General features: G+C 44.2%; 1 protein-coding gene and 1 long non-coding RNA gene across 9 annotated transcripts in view; one reads left to right on the forward strand and one right to left on the reverse strand.

Annotated features, from left to right (window-relative positions):
- LOC142651510 (uncharacterized) overlaps nucleotides 1–11,908 on the reverse strand; it is a 34,892-nt gene extending 22,984 nt beyond the window's left edge. For both annotated transcript variants that reach the window (XR_012847634.1, XR_012847633.1), the window contains exons 1-2: nucleotides 10,952–11,908; nucleotides 9,089–9,170 (exon numbers count right to left, since the gene is read on the reverse strand). This is a non-coding gene — a long non-coding RNA (uncharacterized LOC142651510). The remainder of the gene's footprint in view (nucleotides 1–9,088; nucleotides 9,171–10,951) is intronic.
- The window catches only part of ZNF521 (zinc finger protein 521), a 327,057-nt gene continuing 317,579 nt past the window's right edge, over nucleotides 9,741–19,218 (forward strand). For 3 of the 7 annotated variants that reach the window (XM_075826328.1, XM_075826329.1, XM_075826330.1), the window contains exon 1: nucleotides 10,055–10,713. In XM_075826328.1, coding sequence (XP_075682443.1) covers nucleotides 10,674–10,713 — 40 coding nt within the window. In that variant the 5' untranslated portion in view covers nucleotides 10,055–10,673. Of the gene's footprint in view, nucleotides 9,974–10,054; nucleotides 10,714–10,920; nucleotides 10,994–19,218 lie in introns of those variants that run through there. The other 4 variants (XM_075826326.1, XM_075826327.1, XM_075826332.1 and 1 more) reach the window with 4 other exon arrangements.

The following is a 19,218-nucleotide window of genomic DNA, read 5'->3' on the forward strand; positions in this document are numbered from 1 at the left end:
GCGCTATCGAATTGGTACTAGGAGCTAAGCTTCCTAAGGGTAGGATATTTAATCTTTCTTGTCCCGAACGTGAAGCCATGAGAGAGTATATCCAGGAATGCCTGGCCAAGGGTTACATTCGCCCCTCTACTTCTCCGGTAGGTGCTGGCTTCTTCTTCGTAGGGAAGAAGGATGGTGGTCTTAGGCCATGCATTGACTACCGTAACCTGAATAAGGTCACTGTAAGGAACCAGTATCCCCTTCCTTTGATTCCTGATCTCTTTAATCAGGTTCAGGGGGCCCAATGGTTCTCTAAGTTTGATCTATGGGGGGCGTATAACCTTATCCGCATCAAAGAGGGGGATGAGTGGAAGACTGCGTTTAACACGCCCGAAGGTCATTTCGAATACCTCGTCATGCCCTTTGGGTTGTGTAATGCTCGGCGGTCTTCCAGAATTTCATAAATTAGATTTTGAGAGATTACCTGGGGATATTTCTTGTAGTGTACCTTGATGACATACTGGTGTTTTCCAAGGACTGGTCCTCCCACATTGAGAATGTCAGGAAGGTGCTCCAGGTCCTTCGGGAAAACAAACTGTTTGCAAAAACTGAAAAATGTGTGTTTGGGGTACAGGAGATACCATTTTTGGGTCAAATCCTCACTCCTCATAAATTCCACATGGACCCGCCAAGGTTCAGGCTGTGGCGGAATGGGTCCAACCTGCCTCCCTGAAGGCGTTACAGTGTTTTTTGGGGTTCGCTAATTATTACAGGAGATTTATTGCTAACTTCTCGGTCATCGCTAAGCCTCTTACGGACCTCACTCGCAAAGGTGCTGATCTCCTCCACTGGCCTCCTGAGGCTGTCCAGGCTTTTGAGGTCCTTAAGAAGTGCTTTATCTCGGCCCCGGTGCTGGTTCAGCCCAACCAAATGGAGCCATTTATCGTGGAAGTTGACGCATCCGAGGTGGGAGTGGGGGCTGTCTTGTCCCAGGGTACCAGGTCCCTCACCCATCTCCGCCCCTGTATCTACTTCTCCAGGAAGTTTTCGACCACTGAGAGTAACTATGATATTGGCAACCGCAAACTCTTAGCCATTAAATGGGCATTTGAAGAGTGGCGCCACTTCCTGGAGGGGGCTAGGCACCAGGTAACGGTCCTTACCGACCACAAGAATCTGGTTTTCCTAGAATCTGTCCGGAGGCTAAACCCGAGACAAGCTCGATGGGCGCTATTTTTTACCAGATTCAACTTTTTGGTTACCTATAGGGCTGGGTCTAAAAATATTAAGGCCGATGCACTGTCGCATAGCTTCATGGCCAGCCCTCCTTCGGAGGAAGATCCTGCTTGTATTTTGCCTCCCGGTATAATCATTTCTTCTGTTGATTCTGATTAAGTCTCTGAAATTGCGGCTGATCAAGGTTCAGCTCCCGGGAACCTTCCTGAGGACAACGTGTTTGTTCCCCTGCAATACCGGCTAAGGGTACTTAGGGAAAATCATGACTCCGCACTATCTGGTCATCCAGGCGTCCTGGGTACCAAACACCTCATTGCCAGAAACTATTGGTGGCCTGGGTTGCCTAAAGACGTTAAGGCCTACGTCGCCGCTTGTGAGGTTTGTGCTAGGTCCAAGACTCCCAGGTCCCGACCAGCGGGCTTACTATGTTCGTTGCCCATTCCCCAGAGACCTTGGACACATCTCCATGGATTTTATCACCGATTTGCCTCCATCCCAAGGCAAGTCGGTGGTGTGGGTGGTAGTAGACCGCTTCAGTAAGATGTGCCACTTTGTGCCCCTTAAGAAACTACCCAATGCCAAGACGTTAGCTACCTTGTTTGTCAAACACATCCTGCGTCTCCATGGGGTCCCTGTCAATATTGTTTCGGACAGAGGGGTACAATTTGTTTCTTTGTTTTGGAGAGCTTTCTGTAAAAAGTTGGAGATTGATCTGTCCTTCTCCTCTGCCTTCCATCCTGAAACCAATGGCCAAACTGAGAGGACTAATCAATCTCTAGAACAATATTTAAAGTGTTTTATCTCTGACTGTCAATATGATTGGGTCTCATTCATTCCCCTCGCCGAATTTTCCCTTAATAACCGGGTCAGTAACTCGTCAGGGGTCTCCCCCTTTTTCTGTAATTTTGGGTTTAATCCACGGTTCTCCTCCGTTTCACCTGGTAGTTCCAACAATCCCAAGGTAGAGGTCATTCATCGGGAACTGTGCACAGTCTGGGCCCAGGTTCAGAAGAACCTAGAGGCGTCCCAGAGCGTACAAAAAACTCAGGCTGATAGAAAACTTTCTGCTAACCCCTTGTTTATGGTCGGAGATCTGGTGTGGTTATCGTCTAGGAACCTGCGTCTTAAGGTCCCGTCCAAGAAGTTTGCTCCCCGGTTTATTGGGCCGTATAAGGTCATTGAAGTCCTCAATCCTGTTTCCTTCCGGCTGGAGTTACCCCCATCTTTTCGTATACACGACGTGTTTCATGCCTCCCTCCTTAAACGCTGCTCCCTGTCCTTGGCTCCCGTGAGGAAACCTCCTGTTCCCGTTCTCACCCCTGAGGGGGTGGAATTCGAGGTGGCCAAGATTGTGGACAGAAAGATGGTCCAAGGCTCCCTCCAGTACCTGGTCCATTGGAGAGGATACGGGCCTGAGGAGAGGACTTGGGTACCCGCCCAAGATGTTCACGCTGGGGTATTGGGTCAGGAAGTTCCACCTTCGTTTCCCCAGTAAACCAGGTCCACTTAGAAAGGGTCCGGTGGCCCCTCATAAAAGGGGGGGGGGTACTGTAAAGGATCTGCCAGGCACAGCTTCGGGGTTAACTCTCATAGGTAATCAGTCTGCACCTGAATCTACGTCTCTGAGACTGACTCCATCTTCCACCACTCAGGATGGCAGGCTTAGGAGTGGGAGAGCCTATCACAGCCTGGCCAGACGGAGCTAGCTCCCGCCCTCTGTCTATTTATAGCTGCCTTTCCTGTTCCTCCTTTGCTTGTGATTCTTTTCGTGTGGTTTCCTGGCCCAGCTACAGCTCCTAACTATTTGATCCTGCTCCATACTGACCCTGGCTTACTGACTAATCTCCTTCTCTGCGTTTGGTACCTCGTGCTCTCCTGGTTTGACTTGGCTCGTTCACCACTCTGGTTGCTCACGGTGTTTCCGTGGGCAACTGCCCCTTTCCCTTTGCTTTGTATTCCCTTGTATGTTTGTCTCATGCACTTACTGAGCGTAGGGACCGCCGCCCAGTTGTACTCCGTCGCCTAGGGCGGGTCGTTGCAAGTAGGCAGGGACAGAGTGGCGGGTAGATTAGGGCTCACTTGTTCGTTTCCCTACCCCCGTCGTTACAGTTGCCATCAGGCTTTTTCACAATTTTTACTACAGAACCATCAGTTGTCATCGGTTGTCATCAGTTTTTATCATTCATTTTGAACATCAGTTTTTACCACAATGGCCCACCAAAAAGGGTCTGAAAAAGTGGCGATTTTATCAGAGTGGTACATAGCTGATTGGATACATGATAGATTAGATACTTGTTGTGTACCATGTCAGGGCTCTTCTTCTCTGCTCCGGCCTCGGCGCTACACTGAAGTCTGACACGCACATTGTAATATTCAGTACTGCGCCAAGGCCGGCGCCGAGAGGGAGAAAACTGAAGGCAGCTGCTGTCCACAGACCTCACCTCAGAGCTTCGAAGCAGCCTTGGGAACCTGCAAAGACGCCAAACACTAGCCCTAACTTCAGGGAGGAGATTTACAGCTACCCAATCCCACCCCGAATCTCCTACCTACCACACACTATGCCGGGATTGCTGTTGTTTATATTCACATAACAGGGTCCGGGTGTCGGCCGTTAAAAATAGCCATCTCGGTCCGTTTTGCATCCGTTCTGTATTTCCGTTTTTGACAGATTTTTAAAAACAGGTGAATTTAATGTGTAGATAATGCCACAGTGCCCTCAGTATATAGTGCCACACACCCCCTGTAGATAATGCCACAGTGCCCTCTGTATATAGTGCCACACCCCCCTTTAGATAATGATGAAGTGACCTCTGTAGATAATGCAACAGTACCACCTGTAGATAATGCCGCATGGCACTCTGTTTATAGTGTCACACACCACCCTTTACCTAATGAAGCAGTGCCTTCTGTAGATAGTGCTACAGTACCCCCTGTAAATAGCGCCACACCTGCAGATAGTGCCACCCACCGGTCCGCCTGGAGGAGCCCCTGACATCAATCTCCATATATAGACAGGGACATCAGGGGTTCCGGAACCCTCGAACAGAGCGTCTGCAACGCTCTGGCCGGGGATTCCGTCCAGGAGGAGCTCCTTAGGCTACAGTCCATACATGGAAAATGACATAAGGGGTCACCTCTAGGAGCGGAATCTCCGGCCACAGTGTTGCCGACGCTCTAGCCGGGTATCAGGAGTGGAATTTAGTGCTACCGATGCCTCCCCTGAAGATAGCACCACCCCCCTTGTATATAGCGCTATCTCCCCTCATAGATAGCGCAACTATAGCTCCCTTTGGGAGCGGAATCCCCGGTCATAGAATTGCCAACGATGTGGCTGGGGATTCCCTCGAGGAGGAGCCCCTGATGCCACTGTCCATATATTGAAAGTGACGTCAGGGGCTACTCCTTGGCCAAAGCATTGCCGATGATGTGGCGGGGATTCCCTCCAGGAGGAGCCCCTGGCGCCACTGTCCATATATGGACAGTGACGTCAGGGGTTACCGCTAGAAGCGGAATCTCCGGCCAGTGTTGCCGACGCTGTGGCAGGGGATTCTGCTCAGGGAGGAGCCACTGACGTTACTGTCCATATATGGACAGTGACATCAGGGGCCCCCCTGGATTGAAGCCCCGGCCACAGCGGCATTATCTACAGGGGGGGTCACTAAATTACGCTCCTGCTCACATCCACCTTCCCGCCGGGTGCTGCCGGAAGGTGGATCATCCGGCTACAGTCAATTAAGATAGGATACGGTGCCGGATAAAAAAACGCTGCAGGTAGCATTGCACAGGTCCAGTGCCGTACGGCGCCTCAACTGATGTCCCCTGTGCCAGAACAGATCTCATAGAAAGCTATGGGATCCGTTCTAGCATTAGTCTCCCTCTGGCTTTTCTGAAACACGCCGGAGGGAAACTAAAATGAACAACGGATATGTGAACGGCCCCTTAGGCCTCATGCACACGGCCGTGCCCGTAAACACGGGCCATGATTGCGAGGACGGTAGGCCGCTGACAGCCATTCACATTTTCGGCCCATTCTCCCATACAAAGTATAGGAAGTTGTACTGTAAAAAGCAAAAGATAGGACATGTCCTATCTTTTGCTGTACATTTCTACAGCCTGGACACTTTCCCGTAAATAAACGGGAAGGTGTCCGTGAACAATAGAAGTGAATGCGTCCGTAATGGCGGACCTTAATTGCGGTTCGCAATTTCGGACGATTTTTACGGTCGTGTGCATAAGGCCTTTCCTGTAATTTTGCTTTCCTTGAGTCTGTAGGCAGAACAACTATATCCCCCCCAATAAATTGTATATGCAGCAATTCGTCTATTTACTAAAACATGTATGTGGGGATTGAGCATACTCTTATACACCAGTCAATTGTTAATTAATTATGCAAATTGCTGCTATTAGTATTCTAGGTGGGCTGGTCCTAAGGTGGAGACTGGGGACAGAATATCCCATGTTTGCTGCCTAAAGACTCGAGGAAAGCAAAATTACAGGTAATACAAATTTTCTCCATTCTTTTGGCTACACTGTAAGGGCTCATTCAGACGAGCGTGATTCTAGTTCGTGTGCTGTGCATTGAAATAACTGAGAGCACGTGGACATATTAATTTCAATGGGGCTATTCAGACATGTGTGAGTGTTCACGCAGCGAGTGTCTGTTGCGTGTACCACACTGCATGTCCTATATTGGTGCGTTTTTGCGCACCTAATCGCCCATTGAAGTCTATGTGTGCGTGAAAACCACGTACAGTACACGGACAACATCTATGTGCTGTCCGTGTTTCACTCATCAGTTACAAAAAAAAGCAGAAAAATAAAAAAAAATTAAATAAGTGCTTGCACGGACGTGAAAACGCATGCCACACGCAAAGCACACTGATGCCATACGCAACACACACAGAGATGGCACATGATGAAATGTAGTAGAAACACCGCGTTTGAATGTAGCCTAAAAATGTATTCAGAAGTTGAGGTGTGATTGAAACTGCACCAAAAACCGCATGCATTTTTACCACGGTTTAAAGGGTTTTTTGTTTGGATGTGGTAAAAAAAACACATCGAAATAAGCCTTAAATTGTGGTAAAAACGCATGTGGTTCTTCTGCAGACTTTGAATGGCTTGTGTATCAGCTTGTAATTTCAGGCAGCCTTGAAAATGTTGAGATCAGGGCTCTAGTGAGGCTAGACCATCTGTTGCAGAACTCCTTGTTCTTTTTGCCAAAGAGAGTGATATGACCTTGGTCGTGTGTTTGGGGTCATAGTCATCTGATTTGTACATATTGTACGATGGAGAATATGCTTGTTCCTTTTAGAATTGAGAGAATTCCATTAAAACTGCCTCCATATATAGAAACAGCCCTTTAAGCCATCACTTTCCTCTTGTTTCATATGCCAGTCTTAATAGTAAACTAGCTGGAGTAAGATGTGACAACTTTATTAAGAGGTACATGCCTCAATATATTTGTTGCATTTTCGTCCATCTGTGCGCCAAATAGTTAAACCAACACCAGCCACGATTTGGCGTCGATTTCCATCTGTTTCTGGCCGAAATTATAGCAAATGTGTCGAGCAGCGGTTAGTCCCGTCCCTTCTACTAAGCTCCGCCTGCTTTTTAAGGAAGCTTGGTGGAGACGGCCCAAAAGTTTTGTGACTTTTGAGCCGCTTGTAACTTTTCAAATTCTCCCCCATGTGTTGTGTGTGTGTTTTCATTAATCTGTATGATGAATTGATACGACTTTAGATAAATTAATATTTGGTGACTAGTGTTCAATGAAGACAACTTTTGATAAGAATCCTGAGGATATTGGTACTTAAAGAGACTCTGTCACCCCGAAAAACCCTCTTAACTACAATAATTAGTATTTAGCTTAATAGACAAATTCCAAATCTGTAATTTTTATCTTTCTACTCACTTGCATTCCCCGCTGTAAGGGTATGTGCACACGATGAGAGGCTTTTACGTCTGAAAAGACAGACTGTTTTCAGGAGAAAACAGCTGCCTCGTTTCAGACGTAAAAGCTCCTCCTCGCATTTTGCAAGGCGTCTGTGACGCTCGTAAATCTTGAGCTGCTCTTCATTGACTTCAATGAAGAACGGCTCAAATTACATCCAAAGAAGTGTCCTGCACTTCTTTGCTGAGGCAGTCAATTTACGCGTCGTCGTTTGACAGCTGTCAAACGACGACGCGTAAATGACAGGTCGTCGGCACAGTACGTCGGCAAACCCATTCAAATGAATGGGCAGATGTTTGCCGACGTATTGTAGCCCTATTTTCAGGCGTAAATCGAGGCATAATACGCCTCGTTTACGCCTGAAAATAGGTCGTGTGAACCCAGCCTAAGTCTAAAAACAGGCCGTGCGCTGCATGCTGATGCTTAGAGAAGGACTCCTTACCTCGGCAAGATGATGGAGAGGACTACTTAGATTCGTCATCAGCATGCAGCGCACGGCCCGTTTGCATTATCCCTCCCCACCAAACTTTACAGTTGGCACATTGCAGACAGGTAACGTTCTCCTGCCATTCGCCAAACCCAAATTCGTCCATCAGACTGCCACATAGAGAGGCGTGATTCATCACACCACAGAAAGTTTCCGCTGGCGGCGTGCTTTACACCATGCCATCAGACGCTTGGTGATGTAAGGCTTGCATGCAGCTGCTCGGTCATGGAAACCCATGCATTTAAGCTCCTGTTACACAGTTTTTGCACTGATATTAATACCAGAGAAGGTTTGGAAATCTGCAGTTATTGAGTTAGCAGAGTGTTGGCAACTTTTATGCACAATGCGCCTCAGCACTTGATCACCCCACTCGGTAACTCTACGTCATCTGCCACTTCATGGCTGAGGTTCCTAAACGCCTCAACTTCGCAATAATACCACTCACAGTTAATTGTGGAATATCTAGGAAAGAAATTTCACAAACTGACCTGTTGCAACAGTGGCATCCTATTACAATACCACGCTAGAATTTGGTGAACTCTTTAGAATGACCCAATCATTCACAAATGTTTGTAAAGGCAGACTGCATGGCTAGGTGCTTGATTTTATTCACCTGTGGCAATGGGACTTAGGGCTTATTTAGACGAACGTGTAATACGTCCGTGCAACGCGCGTGATTTTCACGCGCCTCGCACGGACCTACGTTAGTCTATGGTGCCGTGCAGACTGTCCGTGACTTTCACGTAGCGTGTGTCCGCTGCGTAAAACCCACGAAATGTCCGATATTTGTGCGTTGTTCGCGCATCACGCACCCATTGAAGTCAATGGGTGCGTGAAAATCACGTGCAGCACACTGAAGCACTTCCGTGAGACGTGCGTGATTCGCGCAACAGCAGTAAAAAGTATGAATGAAAACAGAAAAGCACGTGGTGCTTTTCTGTTTACAGTGTCATAATGATGGCGGCTGCGTGAAAATCACGCAGCCATGCATCATACGCGGCTGACACACGGAGCTGTTAAGTACCTTCAGCCTTACGGAAATACCTGTATGCAATGATTAAGGGCTCTTGCACATGACTGAGTGCCACTTGGGCCGTTTTTCACGGCATTCGAGTGGCACCCAATAGTTTCTACGGACCCAGTCACTTCTGTGGGTGAATCAGGTTCATGAAAACAGACCCGGTCTCTCAGATCTGTGGAAAAATAGAATATGTCCTATATTTTCACGGATCACGGACGGGACTCGGGCGGCACACACGGTCATGTGCAAGAGCCCTTAGAGGTGTGTCCCAATACTTATGTCCATATAGTGTATATATACACACACACACAGACCTACTATGCACTTTGATGAAGTTATACTGTACTTTCTATTACAATACCTGAACAGTCGTAGGTGCTGATATGTTGGAAACAACTTTCTATTACATTACCTGAACTATCGCAGGTGCTGATATATTAGAAACAACGTCTCATACAGTACCTGCAACAATGCAGTATATCAAAGAATCAAATCTGAAAAAAAAAACATCGCTCTGTAGAAATGTATCTAGACACAAAAAAAGACTAAAATAATACATTACAATGTCTGAAGGGGATATTTCTTTCTTTTCATTATTTGACATTAAAAGAAATAGAGAAAACAATACAGCACAATATAATAATATTTTGCTTTCTTTCTAGCAGTTATTATGAACTTTAAACAATGTGCAAAATTATGTACTGGGGGATCAGACATAAAATAAGACAAAATAAGTCAGTGCTGTGTATCTTTACATCGGTTCAGCCAGAAGAGGGACCTTTACACTGCCAGATAGCTCTGCTCTCCATCTCTATAGTGTGGGCAGAGATAGAGGAAAGAGTCCATCTCTAGCAGTTGTTATGTCTTTAACAGCACGCAGTAGGGGGGGGGGGTGGGGGTGTTGTGCATTGTGTATATATGTGTGTCAGTGTGTATGTGTGTCATCAGTACGTGTGTGTATGTGGTTGTGTGTGATGTGGCTGTGTTATTATTATGATCTCTCTGTCTCCATCCTATTCCCTGCTCCTCCTGCAGAGGCTCCTGATCCAGGTCTGAGTAGCTGCTTGGCGTCCAGTCCACGTCTTGGCTGAGTCCCCCTCGGCTTTTAATCATGCCCCTCTGTCTGTGTGTGAGTGCAGGCAGGCTGACAATGATTTCCTCAGTGATTACGTACAGAGCGAGTCCCTGCGGGTTAGGGGCCCCCTCTGGAGCCATCCTGATGGCTTTAGGGGCCTTGCTTCTATTTTCCATTATTATGTGGACTACCGGAGCGACAGCGCAGTCCAAGACCTTGCAGGTTTGTGATGAGGAGGGAGCACACAGCAGCAGCAGCACACATCTCCTTCTCTCTGCTCTCCTCTCCTCAAGCCAGGCGTAGACTTTTTTTCTTCCCAGAGACAAGGAGCTCATCCAGCTCCTTGTACCGAGATCCCAGGCATTTTACGAAGAGAGGGATCCCCCCCACACCCCCCCAAAAATATACAACCCCCCCCCCCCAAAACAAGACCCCCCCTCCCTACTACACAACAAGCAAATAATAATAACAATAATAAGAAATAAAGAGCAGATCCATGCAGCAGCGCAGTGTCCCTTCCCTGTGATCACTTGTAGTGCTGCTGCAGGGAGTGCAGGAAAGTCAACACTTTATTGTGTTTTTCTTTTTTCATTGGTCATTTTTGCTGTTTGCTGAGTTTTGCACTATTTTTAAGGAATTCTTTCCCCCCCTGCTTGGACAGTTATAGAAGAATACATTTGTCCTTTTCATTATTTTTTGTAATTTTTTTTTTTTTACCTTGAAATAAAACTAGAAATTTAGAATTAATTGGCTTTTTTTTTATTCTATAAGTTTTCTCGGCCAGTGGATAGGGCACAAACAGGACAGGGAGGCTGGAGGACAAGCACAGTCTTGGCTGTAAGGGATCACCCTCGTTGTTGTGTGTTGCCTTGTAGTTGTGTAACGGGCTGACATTGAACAACTTCAGCTGTTTGCTTTTAGGATGTCTCGCCGCAAGCAAGCGAAGCCAAGATCACTGAAAGGTAAGAGACAAAGCGCCGCTCCTTGTGCTGTGACAGTGGGGGAAGCCAGGCGTGTGTGACTTGTGCTCTAACCCGCCCTATTCATCCAGACAGGGACACAGCCGAGACCAGGCACAGCTACCAGGGCAGGGGGATGCCAACTTCCCGATAACCCTGCTCGGAGCTGTGGTGTGACATGCAGTAGTGTACAGCACCGGGGCTGAAGACGCGGTGCATTACGCACATTTGCTGCTGTTACCTTGTGGTAAAACTTTGTGTAACATCTGGACATGGTTATACTGTAAGTGCCACGACGCTGCCATGTTTTCCAGGCTCCTCGCTGGATTGTCGGGCCGCTGCCGGTAGTAGGAGCGGATAACGGGGCAGCGTTATTACTGGAAACTTTATCGACCGCGAAGCGCTGAGGAGAACTGTGCTGGAATGTGGAGAGTTGTGAGGCGCCTGGGCACGTGACGGACGGGGCTGCGGCGGGAAAGTGTGTGGGAATCGGCGGCGGCGCTACTCTAGAGGGGGCACAACGGGAGCGAGAGAGAGCGGATCTGCACTAGTGACGGGGTAACAGTGGAGGAGAGAGCGGGGCTGCTCTACAGCAAGGGGGCAGCAGGTTAGGAAGAGAAAGCGGCGGTGTTATAGACGGGAGCACCACAATGGCAGAGCGGCGGCGCTGTACTAAGGGAGGGCAGCACAAGAGAGGACGGCGGCGCTGAAGAGGGGGCAGCACAGGGGAGAGAGCGACGCTGCCGGTCCGGCCATTGGACTTTATATTATACGTTGAATTAGTATCTGGTTTGGCTTTGTGCAGCTTTTTCCTCATCGCATCACTTGCGTGTAATGTGTCATGGCCCCAGGATGTACATCTACACAGTGATGATGGAAGTTTATAGGTTTCCCCTCGTGCTATCAGATAACCGTGTAAGAGGGTAATGGTGACAACAGGGGAAGTAAAGGGTCGTATGTAAAAGGAAATAAAGTCGTCAAGTTGGCAGCTGTGCTAAATAAATGTATAAGAGCAGACAACCATCTGTTACTGGAAATGTCGCTAACTAACCAACCATATGGAACCCCATTTTTTTCGGATGTTTCTCAGCACTGATATGAGCCCCATAAGGTCTAGCTGTATTGGTAGTACGACCTGATATAAACGTCAAGGCTGTGTGTGTGAGGGAGTCTGCCGGGGAGGAGGAGGACAAAGGCTGCCTTGTTGTGGTTGCTGTGAATGCTGTGCTGGGCCCTCTGGAATGTTGGTGAACGTTCTACAGTATAGGATTCCAGCACTGGTTAACCCTCACTGCGCCGCACTATCCTGTGAAAAGTCTCTACATAATAGATTTACCTCAGGCTTGCAGAATCCTTACCCGGTCGCTATATAGTCCCTTTTATAAAACTTTTTTTCTTTTAAAATCGTTTATCTGGCACATTTGTGTCTTATTTGTGAAGCCAGTTCTACCTCGAGATGTGGGCACATCTTGCCACCTATCTCCATAATGTGATCAGACTAATTGGAGAAACGTAACCGGTGATTTGTTTTGCGTGCGCTCAGGCAGTGCCGTTCTAACATTTAGGTTTTTAATCTTTCTTACTTTTTCTATTATAATATATATTGCAAAAGCTAAAAAAAATTACGTTTTTTGGCAGCATAATGTATAATATAAGTAAATGAAGGAATTATTGCTGCTTGGATTCAGTTTTGGAGATGGCACACACTATGATACTATATTAATTGTGACTTTGTGTGACCTCCGGAGCGGTTTTGCGTAAAGGTGTTGCATTGGCAATATGTCATGGACCCCCCTCACCCTTTCATTAATCACCATTGGATGTGTTAGTAATAGATGTTTAGTCAGTGAATAGAAAAATGAGTTGTAAATATAATGTAGATTTACGAAGGTGGATTCCGATTACCTTCTATGTTGATAATTAAAATTGATCTCCGGTTCGTAGCCCCAACAGTCATGATTGTAAATGGTTTCGATTTCAGCATCAAATTGTTCTATTAAAAGGGGAGGCTGAGGTTGTCTTGTTATAGCAATCCTCTTATAAGTGCTGTAAAGCCATAAAACTTTTCTATCCGTTCTATGTGTAAAATTGGGAATTGGATGAAAAAGGGAACGTTACCAGTGTCCTAACCCAAGATGTCAGCCACTTTTCTAGCCGCTAAACCTATATATAATCTGGTTTACTTCAGTTTTGCCTGTGCTGTGTGTGTGTTCTTGGGCCTGTATGTCTGTTCTGTAATCAATGTCATCAACTTACATGCGCTGAGGATCCTTTTAAGGTTAACCTATGAGTCCATGTGGCGTTGATGGTTAAAAAAATAAATAAAGGAAGTATATGGCAAAGTCCTTCCCCTTCTTCTCTTCTGTCTCACTAAGATTGGCTCGAAAGATATATTTTCTATGTAGCATTTTTGTCTTTTATTAGTTCAGTTTTTCTACATCAAGAATTTACTGTGTGCATGAAATAAATGTATTCTGAATCACTAAAAATCATTGTAAACTGGCAGAGCGGACTGTTAAAATAAAAGCAATAATAATGAGCTGAAACTTCTTTATTTATTTATTTTTGTTTATTTTTTGCTCTTTTTTTTTTTTTAAGCAAAAGTGATTAAGTTGTGATCTAGTTCCAGACTATTATTTGTCAAAGCTGCTTATCACAGGATCTTTATTATCCCAGTTGTGCTGGAAATAGAGGTAGAGATTTATTACAATTGACCTACATATCGCTCTGACTTTGAGCACCCGTAGCTTTTTTTTTTTTTTTTGTCCACAAATACAACTAGAACTTATTTATATTTAGGGATGACAAAAACCTATCCTGCCTTCTCTTGGAGACCTAATATTTAAGAATAATCTGTAACAGGCCACACAATCAATAAGAGTTCATTTCCATCTAGCATTTGTGATTTTTTTATAATTTCTGATACGTCACTGGTTTTATTATCATGTGTCTTTGTGTACAGTTGCGGTATACTTTGACCAGCAATAGAACAGTAAATTGAAAATATCAGATTACGTATGTAACATTTATGTAGCCTTTGCTTGTTACAAAAGAAGTTCATGTCGAATACAAATAGGTTATAGATGTAGAACTTCTGAAGAGCATTTATTGGATGAAACTTACTTGCACCCAGAATCCTTTGTATCCGTAAGCTTTATTAATGGCTGAAACTAGTTGATTGTGGATGGAAAGTTGGACGTTGTTCACTTGACTCTTGATGTTGATCTTGCCTTGAATATCCATTTCTCTAAACAGTTAGTTTTTATTTTTTTTCCTCCTAGGCCCATGCCTTATTAACCGCATCATTATGAATTTCTTAGTGTGTTGTGTAGACTTTTTGGTGTAAAACATTCATGAGTCATCAATGCTTATGAGGTTTGCATTTCCTCAGCAGAACTAAACTTGGAAAAATAGTTTGCAAATCGAGTTGTGCGCACATATTCTGTAAAATGCAGGTTTAAATGCTTGTATTGCTCTTTTGCCATATCACTTGCCAGTTTTTTCTTATTAACCGGATTCTTGTACTGGGTGTGGTCTTCCATTAGTTGATCTTTGCTCTGTCCTGACTTCGCTCCCAGTAGAGTTAGAGTTTAATGATGGTCTTGTGGTCAGAATATGTTGCAAGTACTGATCTATCAGAAGTCCTTCTGTGAAAAAGCTGGAACTCTCCTCCTGCAAAAAGTCGTCCTTAACATAAATATTTTATTGCAGGAGGGATGCAAGTAAGCATGCGTAATAAGCTTCATGCAAAATAATGTTAGTTCATTGAGGCTCTTGCATAGTGTTCTTGTCCTTTTGGTTTAGATTAATCTTTAGCACCAGTATTGGCAGTGATTGACATCTCCAAATTTCCATCAGTATCTCATTTTTGGGTTTGTCTCTTGCACCCCCCCCCCCCACCTTTTAGGCAAATTTAGTTTTTCTCTGTTTGTCTCTAAAATACATTTTCCAGAATGCATTTCTAGACGTCTGTGTCTCATTAATTGTTTCCATACGGTTTTGATGTCTGACGTGGTTGCTACGTTGAGGGTTGGAATCATTTTAAGCTGAAACAGCTTTTGATGTGAACGCTCGTGGCTTGACAGTGAGGATGAATATCTGGCAAAATGCTTTTTGTTACCCTTCAATGTATTTGAATTTTCTATTGGCTCCTGTTGAGCGGTCAAAGGTCACCACCAGTCCACTGGGAGAATGAAACTTTCTAATCCTATTTCAATTAAATCTGAAATATGGCCATATGCTTTTTTTTTTTTTCTTACCTAGGGAGTTCATGTAGCTCTAGAAGGTAACAGGCTTTCCACTTTCCCTGTTCTAGAATATACATTTTGTATTGATTCAAATATATTTTACATTAATATTTATGGGTAATAGAAAGTCAACAATTGCTGTTATTGTCACCTGGGATCAGATGCTCTGCTGAAGCATTTGAATGATGTAAACGGCAATGAAACTAAATTGACCTGCACATGGACAAACATATTACCAATACAAGTCTTTTTGAAATGGTACTTATAGTGCCAACTTCGTGCTCCATATTTACAGTTGAAGCCATAATAATTTGCTTAAACCACTTTGGTCTCTGCAGATTTTCACCCATAGAATTTAACCTATTAAACAGAGATATTTAACGAATTGTCTATCAAGCTTTTTACACTGATGCCTGTGCAAAGGAAGCTGGAGGCTAAGGCTGGGGCAGACTCTTCTACCATTCTTGATATTTTGTTGTGCAAAACTAGCATGAAAATCTGAAAGTAACGTTATTGGATGAATCAATGTATTTGTATGAACTACAACTGCTACATGATCGTTGTTATCCCAGCTGTCAAGATACAAAAAGTCTGCATGCAGAACTGGCCTTAAAAAGATTGATGTGGCATTGAAATACTTGGTATAATAACTCCTATGATCAATGTAAGGGTGAAATTATATTTTCTGTAAGAACGTTAGAAATCTGATTTCCTTGAAGAACTGCAGATGTTTGAAAAGCAAGTGGCAAAAAGAATCGCGTTTTGGCACTGTGCCTAGTTTGTAAAATGAGGCAATCTGCAGAATCTGTAAGGCTGCCATAGTTTAGCTGCCCACGAATAGATAGTTACGCAGTTCTTTGTTATGACTTGGAGCAGTGATGTGCAGATTGTTATTAAAAAAAATGTGCAATGCTTTCTTACAAGCCAATGTTATGTTTTACCTTTTGTGGAGGTTTTTTTCTAGACATGCATTTTAAGTATTGAAGTTAATTAAAATGGGTCCTAAAAACATTGTGGGTAGGACACAGACAATGGAAGGTTGTATCATCGGTACCAAGTTAAGACCGTTTCGAACTCCATGGCAAATATTTAGAGTTATTGGCATAGAGGAAACCTTGTTATAAGATTATCAAATACTATGTGATTAAGACTTGTCAGAAGACACCAGCGGTGGTGATCTATCCAGCAGGAAATCCACTCAGTAAAAGGGGACACCAGAACTCCATCTTTTCCCCGCCACTCATTTCTGGTTATCTTGGGATCGCCGAGCCTGTCATTTGGGTTTTCCAATTTAAGTAAATGGGACTGTAATGCGTACTCCTACCCATTATAGTCCTATTTACTTAAATGACAAAAACTCCAGGTCTCAGTTGTGCATGAACACACACACTGATGACCTTTTTTCACGTTTCTTATGCTAGCTATAGTTATATATGATAAAATAGCTGTTCCGTAAAACCTGTTTCGCCCAATACCTCCATAAACATACACACTAACTTATCTCTTGGTGGAAACAAAAGAATCAGACGTATTAAAATCCAAAATGCTCTACAGTTGGGCGGCCACCATACACACTAGATTTCAGGATATATGGTCTGCTTTAATGATATGCGTGAGGATCAAAGGTGAACCGTTGCATTATATGTATAGAATTAAAAATATAACCTTTTTTGAACTGCTTTTATTAACTGGTTCCCGACTGCTGGTTGTGTATTTACGGCTAGCGGTCAGGCTCCTTAAAACCCGCGCCATAGTCTATTTACGGCGCAGGTTTTAGCTTGCTGCCTGAGTGATCAGGGTCTCCGGCAGTCAGACTGCTGGGGACCCTGAGGAGAAGATAAAAGCAGTTTTCTTTTCTATACAGCGCTCAATGATCCCTGTGTATATGAATAGAGGCAGCGGCCGGTGGTCACATGATCGCCGGTTGGCGTTAGTGGCAGATTGCTCCTGGGTCTTACTAGACCCAGCACAGCCCTATTAGAGACAAAAGTCACTATTAGGCTGGGTTCACACAACCTATTTTCAGGCGTAAACGAGGCGTATTATGCCTCGTTTTACGCCTGAAAATACGGCTCCAATACGTCGGCAAACATCTGCCCATTCATTTGAATGGGTTTGCCGACGTATTGTGCAGAAGACCTGTAATTTACGCGTCGTCGTTTGACAGCTGTCAAACGACGACGCGTAAATTGTCTGCCTCGGCAAAGAAGTGCAGGACACTTCTTTGCAACGTATTTTGAGCTGTTCATTGAACTCAATGAAAAACAGCTCAAGATATACGAGCGTCACAGACGCCTCGTATATTACGAGGAGCTGCTTTTACGGCTGAAACGACGCAGCTGTTTTCTTCTGAAAACAGGCTGTCATTTCAGCCGTAAATAACAGCTAGCGTGTGAACATACCCTAAGAGAGCTGATTTCCCCTGTAACTGGGGCTGCTGTGCAGCCCCAGTTACAGTGGAAAAAGATGGTGTAAAAAAGAAAAAATATATATAAAGTTCCCCAAAGGTCTTTTCTGACCTTTTGAGGGACAGACCATAGTAATAAAAATAAATAAAAGTAAAGTGCAAAAAAATTAATATCAAATAAACATAAAATACCCACCCCAAACCCCCCCCCCCCCCGCCAATCATTGTTGTAACGCTAGCCCTGTCCCAATTACCCTTTTATAGACATGTAACATATTACAATTTCTGGTAGACAATGACTATCACAAATAATAGGTCTATTTTAGGGTAAAACTATGTTATTACCAAAAAAAAATATCTGAAAAGTTAAAAAGCTTATTTTTTTTGCTATTATTTTTCAAACTTTAAGCCTAAAAATTCTAAAATCGCAAAAAGGATGTGTATAAAAACGATAAAAAAAAGATAACTGCATTGTCTATGGAAAAAACATCACAAAAATCACGTCACTAGCCCAAGAAATAAAGTTATAGCCATTTAACTAACACAGGCTAAACAGTGTCTGGTCCTGAAGGCTCAAAATAGCCCGGTCCTGTCGCTTGCCTTTACTTTTCTGTGATGTCATCAGCTTTTCACAGTTCATCAGCAAAACCAATAGTTATTATGTTGCTTCATGCACATGAATTGACTACATATGATTTACCAAATCGGTTTTCATGAGTAAAAACGCCTCCAAACATCTGCCCATTGATTTTCAATGGGGAAAAACGGCGTTCTGTTTCGACGGGGCATTTTTTTACGTGACTGTCTTGAGAAACAGCCGCGTAAAAATACGCCCGCAAAAAAATTCATGTCACTTGAGCCGTTGAAAAAACGCTGCAAAAACGGCTGTGAAAAACGCGAGTTGCTAAAAAAACGGCTGAAAATCAGGAGCTGTTTTCCCTTGAAAACCGCTCCGTATTTTCAGATGTTTTTTAGTAAGCGTGTGAACATACCCTAAGAGTTATGCATGATACTAAAAGCGTTGCCTTACAAAAGACATTGATGGTATATCGCCGGATATGTCATCAATGTCCAATCTGTGGGCCTAGGTACAGTCAGTGGACCTCTATTAGCGATATGCCATGAATGGCTTTAGTAGGACTACCTCGTTAACTTCGTAAGTGCTTTGTACTTGTGAATTTTGAATGATTACTAAACTCTTTTGGATCAGAATTTTTTAAATTTTTAATGTGCTTGCGTTCTAAACTAGCCAACTTGAAATTATAAAGCAACCAATGTGATGGAAGTAAAAGTGCATGCAGCTTATACGTAAATATTTGTATTTATAATACTACTAGTAATAGACAAAATAATTTATTGTAAGATTTGAATTTGAAAGCCTTGTTACATAAATAAAGACATAGGGCACACATAAAATAATCTTCATTTGATGGCACTGAACATCTCCTCCATATTATTGGGGAGTCAAAAGGAAGCATGTAAAACGGTGTTTCCCTATCAGATTGCCCAAGAGAGATACCCTGACTGGCTTATCGACAGCTCGAAAAGGCGTTTGGTCTGTCTGAGAATTTGTTTTACATATAGTCGCTACTCCCTGTCAGTCCTCTGATCGGGAGTTCAGGAATCCAGTGCTTTTCCAGTGGCAGCAAGAAAATGGAAGTCTACACCAGTCATAGATGGCTTGACAGCACATGGCTGCTTACCCAGCGACCCATGGCTCCCTCCTCTCTGCCATCTGTATACTGAATAGTATAGTGCACAGCACTCTGCTTCTCTGATGTGAGCACTGCTGTCCTGTGTACATACACTGTGTACAGTTTCTAGCAGTATGTTTGCAAGATGGGAGAGCGTGTA

Source organism: Rhinoderma darwinii, chromosome 5, assembly GCF_050947455.1.
Source record: "Rhinoderma darwinii isolate aRhiDar2 chromosome 5, aRhiDar2.hap1, whole genome shotgun sequence".
NCBI lineage: Eukaryota > Metazoa > Chordata > Amphibia > Anura > Rhinodermatidae > Rhinoderma > Rhinoderma darwinii.